This window comes from Triturus cristatus, chromosome 8 (genome assembly GCF_964204655.1).
Source record: "Triturus cristatus chromosome 8, aTriCri1.1, whole genome shotgun sequence".
Classification (NCBI taxonomy): domain Eukaryota; kingdom Metazoa; phylum Chordata; class Amphibia; order Caudata; family Salamandridae; genus Triturus; species Triturus cristatus.
In genome coordinates, this window is record NC_140591.1 from 747,959,362 (window position 1) to 747,974,565 (window position 15,204).

Here is a 15,204-nt window from a genome sequence, read left to right on the forward strand (position 1 = left end):
TTAATTTATTGATTGTAGATCAAACATTTGCATTAATTTCCAACTCCTCATATTTTTCCCATTTAATTATGGCCTTGGCTTCTAGATCTTTCCCTTTGATTGAGGCTAAACATTTTTTCCATTCCCCAGGTTTCTTTAAAAACGTATCTTCAAATAAATCATGAACTAAACTTTTCTGATTGATAATCTGGGTCAAGTCCAGATTACTGAAAAACTTACTAAGAGCATTATATGACCCCAGGAGAAGAAAATCACAGGGACAATCTGGGTCAAGTCCAGATTACTGAAAAACTTACTAAGAGCATTATATGACCCCAGGAGAAGAAAATCACAGGGAATTAATCGGGACATTTCGCTTATATTTAGCCATCTATCGTTCCGCAGGAAATCCGAAAGTTTCCGGAACCCTGCCTTAGACTAATTTTGTAATGAGTGTAGACGAATCTTTAATTCCTGCCGCGGCAAAAAGACCCGCTATCGGAGTTGAACTATTAATTGCAGAAATAGAGTATCTTCTATAGAAAGCCTGTGGTTTATGATAAAACCAATGTAAACACTTATAACAAACTAATTTAGGGGATCTAAAAATTGATAGTGGGCAGTGGATTTGATTTACTTTCATGTTAATGTTACTTGTATTTATAGAGTGAAAACTGCTACCCGAAGGTGTCCTGGCGCTATGAGAAGACCTGCTGTAAGCTGGTAGCAGAGACATCCAGTTAATTAGAAAAAAGCCATGTTTTTAACACCTTTCTAAAAGGCAAGAGGTTCGGTATATTTCTGATGGTTAGCGGTAGAGAGTTCCACGACTTAGCCGCATTGATCGTGAAGTTCCTACCGCCCAAGTTAGCTTTTTTTACTCGAGGAATGCGGATAAGTTTTTGGTCGGCAGACCGTAGTACTCTCCTAGGTGTATACCCGGTGAAGCGACGTTGTAAGAATTCTGGGCCAGTACCATCAAGAGCTTTACATACCAGGCACAGAGACTTAAATTGAGTACGTTTATTGACTATAAGCCAGTAAAGTTGTTTTATTTTGGCTGAGATAGATTTGTATTTAGGTGTGGCTGTTATCAGTCTGGCCGCAGCATTTTGTAGCATATGTAGCTTATTCATCGACCCTTTATGTACCGTAAGATATAGACTATTGCAGTAATCTAATCTTGACATTATAAGGGCCGAGACTACCGTTTGTTGTGCTTCCTTTGGCAATAAGGGCATTATTTTTTTGCAGGATTTGAGGATGTACGAGGTGATGGAGGCAACATGGTTAATTTGATCCCTAAAACTCAATTTATCATCAATCAGGATTCCTAGGTTCTTGACCTTTTTAATTGGCGCAGGTACTGGTCCCAACTCATCTGACCAGCAACTAGGGGTCCAGAAGGTGGGATTATTTCCAAAAAGAACAACTTCCGTTTTACCCGAATTGAGCTTCAGACAGTTCCGGAACATCCCGTCTCCCACAGCTTTCAGACATTTCTGCAGTCTTGTTGTGGTTTCCTGTATGTTCTCTGGTAGTAGTGTTACGACAATTTGGGTGTCATCGGCGAAGGACGTAAGGGTAAACCCAAAGCTCTGAATAGGGGGAGCCAAAGATGACTCATAAACATTGATTCATGTTGGGCTCAATGACGAACCTTGCGATACCCCACACGGTAGGGAGAAAGATTTAGCTTCAAAACCATCTAATGTCATTGTTTGGCTTCTGTCAGTGAGAAATGATTTGAGAAGCTTCCACGCGTTGTTTTTGATCCCTAACTTATTCAGTCAGTCCATCAACAACGTATGATGGACCGTGTCGAAAGCCGCCGACAGATCCAGCATGATCAATACGGCTTCCCCCCCCCTTGATCCAGAATAGTTCTAACTTCTTCTGTGGACCTCAGGAGCGCCGTTTCTGTACTATGGGCCTCTCTGAACCCATACTGAGTTGGGTCAAGGGCCTGTGAGTCCTGCAAAAACTTATTAAGTTGGGAATTCAAATTACTTTCTATGAGTTTGGCAGGAAGGGGTAGCCTAGAAATAGGTCTAAAATTATTGGGGTCACTAGCATCCATGTTAGCTTTCTTTATACAAGGCAAGAAGGAGGCATGTTTCCATTATTCGGGGAAGTATCCCTCTAGGTGAATGTTGTTAAAAATATAAATTAATTGTTTTGCAACAGGCCCTGCTGCCATTTTTTAAATTGAGCATGGACAGGGATCAGTTGGAGAACCTGATTTAACTTTTTCCAGTAGTTTGTGAGTGTCTGCTACCTCTAAACCGGAAAAAAAGTTGATATCAGGATTAATAACCTGTTGACCTTCAGTTAGACTGATGCTGAGTCCAGATGAGGGTTCTGAAAATGTTAAAAAAATACTGTTGACCTTGTCAAAGAAACTTTGAGCAATTTTATTACAGAGCTCTTGACTTGCCACTATGGAAGGAGTGTGAGGATGAGCCAAAGAGTTTACTATTTAAAAAAGCACTTTAGGGGAGTTTTTAGCTGATGTAATCTTGTTGCTAAAAAATTCTTGTTTTGTGTTTTTAAGTAGTTGTTTATATAATGCCAGTCCTGCTTTGTATTCCTTTTTTATCATTTTCCTTATAACCCCCCCCTCCATATTCTCTCCAGGCATTTGCAGGCCAATTTTTGGTCCTTCAACTCCTTCGAATACCATGGTGAGGAGTTATGCTGTCTGTTATTCCCTACAGTTACCAGCCATTTAGTGTATGCTCTGGTGGCGTCACCTAGATTGCTAGGAATGGGAGTGATGGTGTCAGTTAGCATTTGAAGTAGATCCTTTGCTTCTATCTTGTTCCAGGCTCTATTCTTGGAGTGGCTTAAAGATAAATTCAGCACTTTGTGGTCCGGTATTGAGAGCTCAAAGAAAACTGCCGAATGGTCAGACCAAACTAGAGGCAGAGCTTTAGTTACCGAGAGCTGCACATTATTTGAGAAAATGCTGTCTTAAGTATGACTGGCTAAATGGGTGACATCCCTAACCAATTGCTCCAGGTTTCCACCTCTCATCAGATCAAGTAGATTAGAGGTATCTGGATCAAGGGGCAATTCAAGATGGTAATTAAAATTACCTAGAATGGTATAGGAGTTAGAGAAGATCCAGCTTTCAAGTATGCTGCTGAGTTGTGTTGGGAAAAGACCTCTCGGGCCTGGTGCTCTGTATAGGAGAGTGCCTCTAAACGTATGGCAGGGAGAGAGGTTAAGACAAAACTCAAGTGCTTCGCAATTTTCTATAGTTAGAGGATTAAAAGATGCAGTGATAGAATGGTGATAAATGATTGCAAGGCCCCCTCCGCGTTTCTGTCCCGGATGCCATGTCTGTCCACGTCTCAGTGATGAATTCCGTGTGTATTCTCTCCACAGTAATGAGAGAGGCAATTTCTATACTATGTTTCACTAGAGACCTGGCATTAAACAGAGCAAATTTCCAAGGGTAGTTGGGGGCGTACTGCTTGGTTGGGGGTTGAATAAGACTCCTATCAATAATGGGCTGGACAATGAAATTAGGTAAATTGATATTGCAACCCAAACAGTTGAAAGGGCCCCTAGGGCGTATGACCTCAGGGTAAAAGATAGTGCAGTTATGAGTCCTGGAAGTAAGGTTACGTTTTTTCATATCTTCCCTTGAATATCTTATATGTGGGGTCATACCTATAGAATTTAGTCCAGGGGGGCTGGTGCTGAACGCGTTTCGAGTGCGGACAGGCGCAGACGGGCTTGCCTTTGGCGCTCCTTCGACGCGCATGCAGCATGCCCGCTGCGTGCGTCATTGCACACTCGCGGCATGGTATTCTTAAATAGTGTCAGGGGCATGAAACCTAGCCCGCTGACCTGTTACCCCCAAGTTGGCCGCCTCGGTGTCGGAAGTTCCGCTAAGACCTTGCGGTGGACTTCTAACCGAAAGCAGTGAAAGTGCAAAGTAGGCAAGTCATTTTTGAAACAGAATTACTTAAAAACAAAGGGACATATTAGTAAGAACCTCGATAAAATTATCGCCGTTTTAGCGGCAGGAAACTGCCGCTAAAACGGCGATAATGGGCTTGCTAATATGCGTTATAGAATTCCAATAGAAGCCCAGGTTAGATGTCCTGCACATCTAACCTGGGCTTCTATTGGAATTCTATAACGCATATTAGCAAGCCCATTATCTCCGTTTTAGCGGCAGTTTCCTGCTGCTAACACGGCGATAATTTTAAAAAGGTTCTTGCTAATATGCCCCAAAGTACCTCTTAAAAGTTTTAAAACCATTCAGCATAGCAAAGTGCAAATCGAACTGCGTGGGTCTCTCCCGGCTGAGCCTCAGGAGAACTTCTCTGTGCGCGCCCGCGGCAGGGTGTTCTTAAATAGTGTCAGGGGCATGAAACCTAGCCCGCTGACCTGTTACCCCCAAGATGGCCGCCTCAGTGTCGGAAGTCCCGCTAAGACCTTGCGGTGGACTTCTAACCGAAAGCGGTGAAAGTGCAAAGTAGGCAAGTCATTTTTAAAGTAGAATTACTTAAAAACAAAGGGGCTCATTTATGAGCCCCTGCGTCACTTTTGCGCCGCCGGTGCGTCACTTTTTGTGACGCACCAGTGGCGTAAAACATGTGCCATGTTGCGCCATATTTACAAAGTGACGCATCTAGGTAGATGCGTCACTTTGTAAACCCCTGCGCCACATTATACCTGCGCCAGGTATAATGTATGCAAGGGGGGCGTTTTGACGCAACAAAGGGTCGTAGAAGTGACGCAGTGAAATCTACGAGATTTCACTGCGCCACTTCTAGGGTGCAAATGCGTCAATTTCTTGCGCCTGCCTCACAGCAGGCGTAAGACTGACGCAGGCCCTTTCACATGGGGCTTGCCCCATGTGAAAGGACACATTGCTGGAGTTGCGTCACTTTTGTGACACACTCCAGCGATGCGTCACTTTTGCGCCTACAGATACGTCAGAAATACTGACGTATCTGTGACTCCTTGCGACATGATGCGTCATACTGTAAATATGACGCATCACTGGAGTCGCAGGGAGGGCGCAGTGAAAAGTGGCGCATCACTGTTTTCACGCAGTGATGCGTCACTTTTCATAAATGAGGCCCAAAGTACATCTTAAAAGTTTTAAAACCATTCAGCATAGCAAAGTGCACATCGAACAGCGTGGGTCTCTCCCGGCTGAGCCTCAGGAGGACTTCTTTACAGACTAAATTCATAAAATAATTTACAAAAATACCCGAATGTAATTCCTGCTTAAATCTAGACATATATTGTGCAAAGTATGCATAGTAATATTCCTTCAAATTAGGGAGAGCTAACCCGCCCTCAGTCCACTCCTCATATAAAGTGCTTAGTGCGATTCAGGGGACCTTCTTGCCCCAAAGAATTGCTGCAACCCTAGAGGCTCATTAAGACATCGGGCGGATCGCCACCGCCCGTATGCCGGTGGCGATCTGCCTGCAGAAAACCACTGCCCGCATGTGAATTCTCCCACCACATTACCATGGCTGGGGGGACCCCGGCGGACGGGAAGACCGTCCATCGGTTTTCCGCCGGTAGGCAATCCACCCGATTGTGTGAAATGCTGCAAACTTAGGGGCTCATTAAGATATCGGGCGGATCGCCACCGCCCGTATGGCGGTGGCGATCTGCCCGCAGAAAACCACTGCCCGTATGTGAATTCCCCCGCCACATTACCATGGCAGGGGGGACCCCGGCGGACGGGAAGACCGTCCGCTGGATTTCCGCCGGTAGGCAATCCACCCGATTGCCTACCGGCAGAAAAGAACTTAATATGGAGGCGGTGTCTGGTAGATACCGCCATCCATATTAGTATGCAGGCGGGGTGTTCCACCACAGAAAGGCAGGCGGAATTTGCCATTGGGGGCCCGTAGTGGACCCCCAGGGATTCTGGGGGTGGGGGGTGCACATGGGGGGTACCTATGGTACCCCCATGCAGTTCCATGCACAACATGGCAGGCACTGCGCGGTTCCTGCCATGTTGGGCATGGAAGTGCACGACATACCTTCTTGACATTGAGGCGGGCGGTGCTGAAAGCACCGCCCGCCGCAATGTCAGGAATGCAGTGGCGGGCACATCCTAATTTCAACAACGGGACCCCCGCACCAATGGCCGGCGGTCCCATTCCACGATATACTAAAGACCCTCATAGACTCTAATTTTTAAAAAAAGGAATTAACTAAGACACATGGAATTGCCAAAAAAAGAAAGTTAAAAAGTGGAAGCACTGACATTTTAATCAAACCCACCCTGCCTAGAATAGATAAGGAGAGAGAATGCCATCGGGTAAACTCTTGAATCTTTCTTAATAATGGAACAAAATTTAGGTCATATAATTCCGCGATCAATGGTGAAAAGTGAACCCCTAGATACCTCTTCGGATTTCTGTTTAAACATGAGATAATATCAGGGTGCAGATCAATGGATGCCCCGCCACCGCAAAGTAATATTTCAGTTTTTTTTTAAATTAATTTTATACCCTCCAAATGCTTCGTATCGTTCAAAAATCTGGAAGGCCTTTACCTGCACTTCCTTCTCTGGCTTTATAATAAGCATGATGTCATCAGCATATAATTTTATTTTGCCCAAATTAGACAGCGGAGGACAGATATTCTGTTATTCCTAATAGCTATCACGATGGGCTCAATAAAAAATTATTATTTTGTAGTCAGAGTTTAAAAGTGTAAAAAGCTGACTACACTTGCTTCTCGAAATGATAGAGAAATAGGCCCACCCTCTAAAATTGAATTTATAACTAATAATACAGAATCCCCAATTACACCTAAAAACGTCTTAAAAAATTTGGCTGGCAGACCCTCCGGGCAACAAGCTTTACCATTTGAAAGATTTTTAATGACCTCTACTAACTCCACTTTTGAAAAAGAGCTCACTATACGCCCTTTATCCTCCTCTGCTAGCCCAGGTAAATCATATTCTTGAAGAAAATCTTCCAATGACAATATATCAATTGGTAACTGCTGGCCATAAATATTCCTATAATGATGAACCATTATATCTCCTATTTCTCCCAGGTCCTCGGTGCGAGAACCAGAGATGGGGCATCTCAATGCTGCTATATGGTTCTTTGCGGCCCGTTCCCTAGCCTGCCATGCCAAAGATCTCCCTGTGTAATTGCTTTCTTCATAAACCTTTTGCCTTTCCTGCTGGAGAAGGGTATCACTTCTAGCATAGTATACTTCAGACAAGTTTGGCTTAGCCTGCTCCCACTGACACTTATGTAGGGCCGAGGGATTAGAAAAAAATCTATCCAGAGAACCTTGCACTTTTTGCTCTAGTACCCGCTTTTCTTCCTTCCTTTTCATTGAATTCTCTGCATCTTTACCTATTACTAGGCCTCGAAAGAAAGCTTTGAACGAATCCCATACCTCGTGGAATGGTACAGAGCCATGGTTTCGCTCAAAGAACTCTGATATTTGTATTTTACTAGAAGACACCCAGTTTTCCTCTAGAAGATATTGACGGTTTAACGGCCACCTTTTGGATACTGTCCTGCCTTTACCCAATACTAACTCTAGAACCACCAGTGCATGGTCTGAAAACCCATTTTGGAGAAATTTCTGTTGTAAAAAGACCAAATTCCTGAAAATAATAAAAAAAACAATACGTGAAAAAGTGTGCAATCTCCCTGAGAATCAGGTATAATCAATTTCCGTTGGAAATGCAGTTCGCCAAGGGTCACCAATATCAAGCATTGAACTATAGCTATGTACAGTTTAAAGAGATTTTCGTTTTCACTGTTTTTTTGAGTTAGATGAGGAATCGATCTTGGGGCACATTAACAAATTAAAATCCCCCCCCCCCCACAATCAAATATCCTGGGACTTGGATTAACGATTGAAAAAGATCCTCGTATGGGAGGGGATTGTCCTCAACTGGGCCATATAATTCCGGGCCTGAATCCAAAGAATTATCCACAAATAGGAGGTCATTCCCTTCCACCTTCTGCTCTACTTCGACCAAGGGCCTGCCCTGTTTGGTCTTAAAGCAAATGGGGTATTTTCTAACTTCTGCAGAGTCCCCCTCTGTCCCGCCAAGTGTCAAAGCAGCAGAGATTGGTAAGTCCGCCCTTAAAGGTGCCATCTCACTAGGGCTAATGGAGGTGTCCAGATCCACAAGTGCTGCGTGGCGGTGGTCTTGTTTATTGGCTTCAGCGCATGCCATCTCAGCAAACTCAGATAAAAGAGGAAGGTCTTTTCTAAATGCAGCTTTGTGGTTTGATGGTGCCGCGGCCAGAGCTACTCGTTTTTTTGCTTTTGGACCCAGATTCGGGGACTGCGCGGTCCCTTTAGCTCCTCTATTAAGTTTTCGCATAATGTACTGCTCACAAAGCCACTCTGCCAATCGCTGACCAAACTCGCTGACCCAACGCACTGTCAAATTTACTTAAAGGACTTTATGGGACCTTCCCAGCGACCCTCAACCAGGGTGGGTAAGGAGAAGGACTTCACTTACCCCCACTTGGTGAGAAACCTGTAGTCCCTAGACACCGATCTCCAATCCCCATGCCCAGGGTCTTGCAACAGTCAACACCCATGAAATTAGACTGGAACCGAAGGTCTCTAAAGCAGGAAGTGTCTTTACAGTCAGCCAGCCAACCAGCCAGCCAGCCCCAGAGTCAGACAGCTCCAATGTATTCGCTTTTCAACTCCACTGCTGGCTCCATGTGTTGAACAGGACTTAGGAGCCCAAAAAGCTTTAACCCCTTGAGTGCCCCGCCCTTTCCACGCCCTGTGCCGGGCGTTTCATTAGCGGGCGGGGCTCATGACGAGATAGTCTCGTCATGGGCAGAGCGCAACCGCGGCCCATGATGAAACCATCTCGTCATGGGCACTCAAGAGGTTAAAAAACACGGGCCGCCCAGAGAGGAAAATAATCAGAATCCTCTCCTTTCCCAGCAAAGTCACAGGCCTCCGGTTGCTGGGAGTCAGCCTGACTGCCGAGGAGTCAAAAGAAGCCGTTTTCTGCAGCACCGCTGCACCGGGGTATCGGGTTAGTCAGCGGCAGCTGCTTCGCAGTTCCTCTGCTGCTGCTGGCGTCTGACGTCACGGGAAAGGGGAAGTGAAGGGGAGTGGTTGCGGCCGCTCTCAGTGAGAGAGATGAGACATGAATAAGTTGAGGGGAGAGATGGAATGGATGGGGAGGAAAAGGAATCAACTAAACCGTTTTTTTAAAATGAGTTCTGTTATCGAATGGTGCACGAGCAGCCAATTTAAATGATTTCCATCCGATATGCAGATTGCCTTTTTGGTAGAATTTTAAGTACCCGCCAATAATGTCTTGATTGTGCTGTGTAACATGATCAAGATGATCAATATGTTCTTAGGACACTCAAGATTTACATTTTTGACCCCTGGAAATGAAAGTATTACTTTGAGATGTAACATTGCATATAACAGTACAGAATTTTAGATTCATGTTTTAACTTGGATGTATTCAGTGCAGACATTGCCAAAAGCTTCAGAGCACATAACAAAAAATAATAAAAAAACTCAACGATGTGCAAAGCCAGTAGTTCTAGATGTATACCTGAAGCTACATGTTAAATGGTGACTTTGTGCGTGTACTGTTGATGGCAGGGTGGATGAATGCAACACGAGTCAGTGGGTAGATGCATTTATGCTTTCATCCAGGCACTCAATTACTTCTCATAAATGGACTCGATCACTCATCTTTACACTCATGTATTCGTCCATCTACCGTTTGAATTCATCTTGCATTCACCCATGATACCCCACGTACGCATGCATGCACCCACACACACCCCTTCAATGAAGTAACACTTTCACTTCTTAGCCAGACTTACTGGCTTAAAGGTCATTATTTATATTTAAAGTTATCTCTAATTTAGGGAATCACAGCTAAGGACATCACCAGTTGCTTAATAAAAATATTAAAAATATACATATCTTCCACAAATTTGCTGTTGTGCGTCCCTCGCCATTTTACAACCATAGATCTGGTCAGGGCTTATGAGGAGGCTGGTTGTTTCTCAGATACACCCTGGAAAATCATTAAGTATACCTAGGGCTGCGCGTGCCAGAGTCTGAAGTAACTTTGCTATCTGGCATTTATTTATTGACTTGCATCATGAAAAAGATGTTGGAGATGGGTGTGGGAACCTCCTTTAGATGAAATGAAGACACTTGGCTCAGGAGATTCAGAAAGTACATGCAGGTTTAATTCAAAGAGTCTTAGGACCCACCCAAAGCCACATCCAGCTCTCCTCTGTAAACAGCATCTTCTGTTCAAAACCACTTCAAACACATACATTCTAAAACCTAGGAAACACAGCATAGAACATTCCTATGTCATAACAATGTGCCATAGAGATCTAGGTGCCACAGCCAAAGTACACCATGACACCATGATCACCATGACACCTAATATATCACAATGGGCCAATAGCTAATGAGGTTAACAATGGTTTATTATAATATATCTGAGGGTGAAAGTAACTTATCTTTTGGTGAGAACCGTTATTACAGCCGAGCTTGGTGGCTCAGTGGGCAAATGTATCCCTTACAAGAATTTGTATTTGATGTCAAGATCATTGATTTGAATCTCTGTATGTCCATTCAGCCTTGAATCCTTCTGAGGCTTATAAAATGAGTGTTATTGAGTTGGGAGGAGATTATTCACAATCACATACATTAGCACCACTTTACAAACTTTGCCAGAGCGTTACTTTACCAACTTTGCCAGTGAAGAGAAGGACTACTTTGATTTTCTCGTAATTTTTTGAACAACATTTATTTCCACAGGTGGGGAAGTGCACCATTCCTGGAGGTACTACTGGCCATATTATCAAGGACGGCATTAAAATGCCCTTGTGAATTCCCATAGACGCCCATGTTCACACCGGAACATGGGCTTCTATGGGAATTCTCTGCGGCATATTATCAAACCCATTATCGCCGCTTTAGCGGCAGTTTCCTGGCGCTACAGCGGCGATAGTTTTAATGCCGTCCTTGATAATATGGCCCTACAATACCTGGTTAATGCATAGAATGGAAAACGTTTGATGTGATCTTTATTAGGTATTTTTCTTATTTTAATTTATAATATGTGCACCGCAGCTCTGTGTGCGGGGATGTTGTCTTTTTAAACCATACTACTTAAGTTCTGCCCGATAATGTGCTGCATCGCTAAATACTTATAAGGTCCCAAAGGCGAGACCGATTGCATTGCAAATGCTTGTTTTAGTATTATTACAGTATGGAGAAATCGATGCCACTGGCCTGCCTTCTGCTCTATTTTGTCTTGGTTGTAGGGACAGGAAGAAGGCAGAGCTCAAATGCCAATTTATATTCATAAGGGGAAGAAGAAAACGGGGTATAACTTACAGAGAGAGACAGGAAGTCAGAAAGGACTTAATTAAATAATATTTTAATAATTAACAGTGAAAAAGAGCCCTGCTGCTGATCTACTTGGCTCTGAGACTAGGCTACAACATGTTGCCTCCACCGACACATTTCTTCACTTCCCAAGTCAATCTCCTACCTAACTGTTGCTATGTTGGTGCCTATCAGTTGATGTGACCTTTCTTTAGGCAGCACATATGATCCGATTTAAAGCACATTGTACTCAGTATTATTTATCTTTGACAAAAAAAGGTGAAGTCGGTTTATTTTTCATAGCATCATGGGGACTCAATTGTCTGGCCTTATAAACTACTTCAATGTTGTTTCTTTCCACTTTGTTCACATAGGAATTGATTATGTCAGTCAATAGGTTGAATTGTAGTGCAGTACAAGGAAATAATTAGTACCTGGTTTGCAGGCATTGTAAACTTTTGATAATATTTGTAGGCATTCATCATCCTTCCAGTCATGGAGAATCCGAGCTAAGATGTACAAATCAGCTTCTGGAAATGGATCTGCGAAGAAGTCTCCTAAAAATTTAGACAGGAGCATATTTTTCATTGAGGTGCCTGCTGAAACATGCCATTAAACATACATTTCTCCTATTTTTAGACAGATGCATGACATTATATGTAAATCTTTTGATTGCAATACAGTTCTAAAAACGACTTCATTATCAACCTGAGCACAAAACAACATGGGTTCAGTGTGCCAGAGGCATAGAATGTGATGATGTAAAAGTATTAGAACTCCAACTTCCTTGCTGCGTACCAAAGTCTCAAACTTTTCAAAAAATACCTGAGCTCCACGTACTGAGGTTTTACATCATTCTAAAGACATCACACTTAGGGCCTGATTCACAAAGGTAATTTTATAGGTTTGTGAAATGTACTTCTTTTCAGTTTTCACACAACTGCAATTCAATAGTAAGTTTAAGAGTCAAAGGCACAGCAGTCCGGCTGGAGCACTCTGAATGTAAAAAGATAGGCCTGTCCAATCTTTTTATGTGCAAAGGTGTCCGACATGACTACGGAGTCTCCGCAGTCATAAACTTGTTATTAAATTGCAGTTTTGTGAATACAGAAAAAGAGTAAATTTACACAAACGTGTAAGTTTACCTGTCTGAATCAGGCCTTTTCCGAAAATAAGTTTTAATAACAAACTTCGACTTAGAGACCATAGCAGAATTGCTCTTTGAAAATGTGTTTAAACTGCTGCAGAAATGTTTTTACATAGAAAATAACATGTATTGAAAATGTGCTTGCTCAAAAGTTTAAAAGGATCAATTTATAATACATTTTAGCTTTGGTAACGTAATGTTTTCACATAGAGAATAACATGTAGGGGAAATGTGCTATTTTAAATGTATATGAACTTAAGAGAAAGAAAAATATTTTTGTGCTAGGCTATCATTCTTAAATGTGCCCCTTCAATTAGGCCTAGACGACTTAACCATTGACTCTTGATCACAGCTAAGTAGCCATTTATTTTGGACATTTTGCCCAGCACCGGTGTATTGCTAGAGAATGTGCTGACTTCAAGCTTCAGTTTCCTTAGCTTCATCACACAATATTAGATCACACATACAACAAGCCTTGTTGTAATACATAATGAATAGACTGTTAGAATTAACTATAATTTAGGTGTATTTTATGCATGCTTAACTGGAACATCAGTGATATTTGTTTCTGCACATCTAACTAGTCATTGTATTCAAAATACACCCTGAAAGCAGCTTTTAGCCTAGGTAAGGAGGTTCTAATGAGGACGTTCCTCCATGTTGCAATATTCAAAACAGAATTTTACTAACGTACTGGCGTGAATATTTACTGTGGTAATCGGAAGAAGCAGCAACGGATATTGACAACACCATTGGATGAACGGCTTCCATTGGAGGAGAGGATCGTACACCTACCAAGTTTTGTTACACTATTATGTGATTTAATAATAATAAGAGTTCCTAGCTTGTTTAGAGGGATTAGACTGACTTTTATTTACTTTGACGGAGAGATTCATCTTTTTTATTTTGAGACTCACTTGGAGGAGATCTTCATTCTTACTCCATGTTGCCACGGGCTATTGCTAAAAGTGATTATTTTCTTTTTCTTTTATCAATGCTACCGCAACAATCAATTTGCTTTCACTGATATTCTGATGGTTGCTACTGCAGCTGTGGGGAACTCTGCAAAGTTTCCAGAACAACTCTTTGTCGGAAGTTCTCTCTATGCCCTTTTCAGAGTTACATTTTCTTGCCTAATTTGAATCTTTATTCACTTCATACACAAGTTGGAATGCATCAACACATCTTGGCAGGAGTGACACTAATTGTTCTATTTCTGTATACTATAGACTTACAAATGAGCTTATGAAATGAATGTGCACAATCACCCATCTACACAGTTTTGTGACTTGCCTCTGGATTGAAGATACATTTTGTAGCTCATAGCTTCTCTGTGCCCTAAATAGCCCAGTGTTCGAAAGTCAAAGAAGGTGGTAAGAACATAGACTTGTGTTGTGTATTCTTGAAACTTTAAACCTGTTTTTTCCTCTACAGGTGACTGTTTAAATTTACCTCAAAATGTGATGTTTCTACATTGTATTTTGGACCTAACCCTGTTGCGGGCACAAGGTCTACCCACACAAGAGATACCATTTTTATCACATGACTTGGGAGAATGCTGGGTGGGGGGAGGTTTGTGGATCCCTGCATATTCTAGAACTTTCCATCACAGAAATGTGAGGAAAATGTGGGTTTTTTGACAAAGTTTGAAGTTTGCAAGGGATTCTGCGTAACAGAACCTGGCGATCGCCACACAACCCACCCCATCCTGGATTTCCCTGGGTGTCTAGCTTTAAAAAATGTACAGGTTTTCTAGGTTTCCTTAGGTGTCGGCTGAGCCCGGATCCCAAATCCACAGCTAGGCACATTGCTAAAAAAGGGCCTGTTTTCACTCTAAAAATGTCATGTGTCCACGTTGCGTTTTGGGACGTTTCCTGTTATGGGCACCAGGCCTGTCCACACAAGTGAGTTACCATTTTTATCTTCAGACTTGGAGGAATGCTGGGTGGGTGAAGATTTGTGGCTCTCCCTGGATTCCATAACTTTCCATCACAGAAATGAGTGGAAAAAATATTTTTGGGGGTAAAGTTTGAGCTTTGAAAGGGATTCTGGGTAACGGAACCTGGTAAGAGCCACACCAGTCACCCCATTCTGGATTTCCCTGGGTGACTACAGGTTTGGTAGGTTTCCCTAGGTGTTGGCTGAGCTAGGGGCCAAAATCCACAGTTAGGCACATGGCAAAAAAGGGTCAGTTTTCACTGGAAAAATGTGATGTGTCAATGGTGCATTTTGGACCGTTTCTTGTCGTGGGCACTAGGCCTACCCACACAAGTGAGGTATCATTTTTATCGGGAGACTTAGGGAACCACGGAATAGTATAACAAGTGTTTTTACCATTCGTCTTTCTATGCATTTCTGCCTTCCAAATGTAAGACAGTGTAATTTTGAACAATACCGTTTAATTCACATGCTAATATGGGTACCCACAAATTCAAAAATGCACAAATAACCAATGCTTCTACACTCCATATCTTGTGCCCAATTCAGATACACATAGGTTTCCTTGATACCTATTTTTCACTATTTATATTTTACAAAATTAATTACTTTATACCCAGTACACAGTGAAAAACCATTGCAAGGTGCAACTTAGGTATTGGCTCTAGGTACCTCGGGTTCATGGTGAACCTACAAGCCTCTTATATCTACCCAACCAGAAGGGTTCAGCAGCTGTAAGGGTATATAGCTTTAAAAAATCTACC

The 15,204-nt window shown here is 42.6% G+C and overlaps 1 protein-coding gene across 1 annotated transcript in view; it reads right to left on the minus strand.

Moving 5' to 3' along the window:
* The window catches only part of LOC146805017 (acetylserotonin O-methyltransferase-like), a 582,624-nt gene that overhangs the window by 165,138 nt on the left and 402,282 nt on the right, over positions 1 to 15,204 (minus strand). The window contains exon 7 of the mRNA XM_085622166.1: positions 11,790 to 11,912. Within this exon, the coding sequence (XP_085478292.1) occupies positions 11,790 to 11,912 (123 nt within the window). The remainder of the gene's footprint in view (positions 1 to 11,789; positions 11,913 to 15,204) is intronic.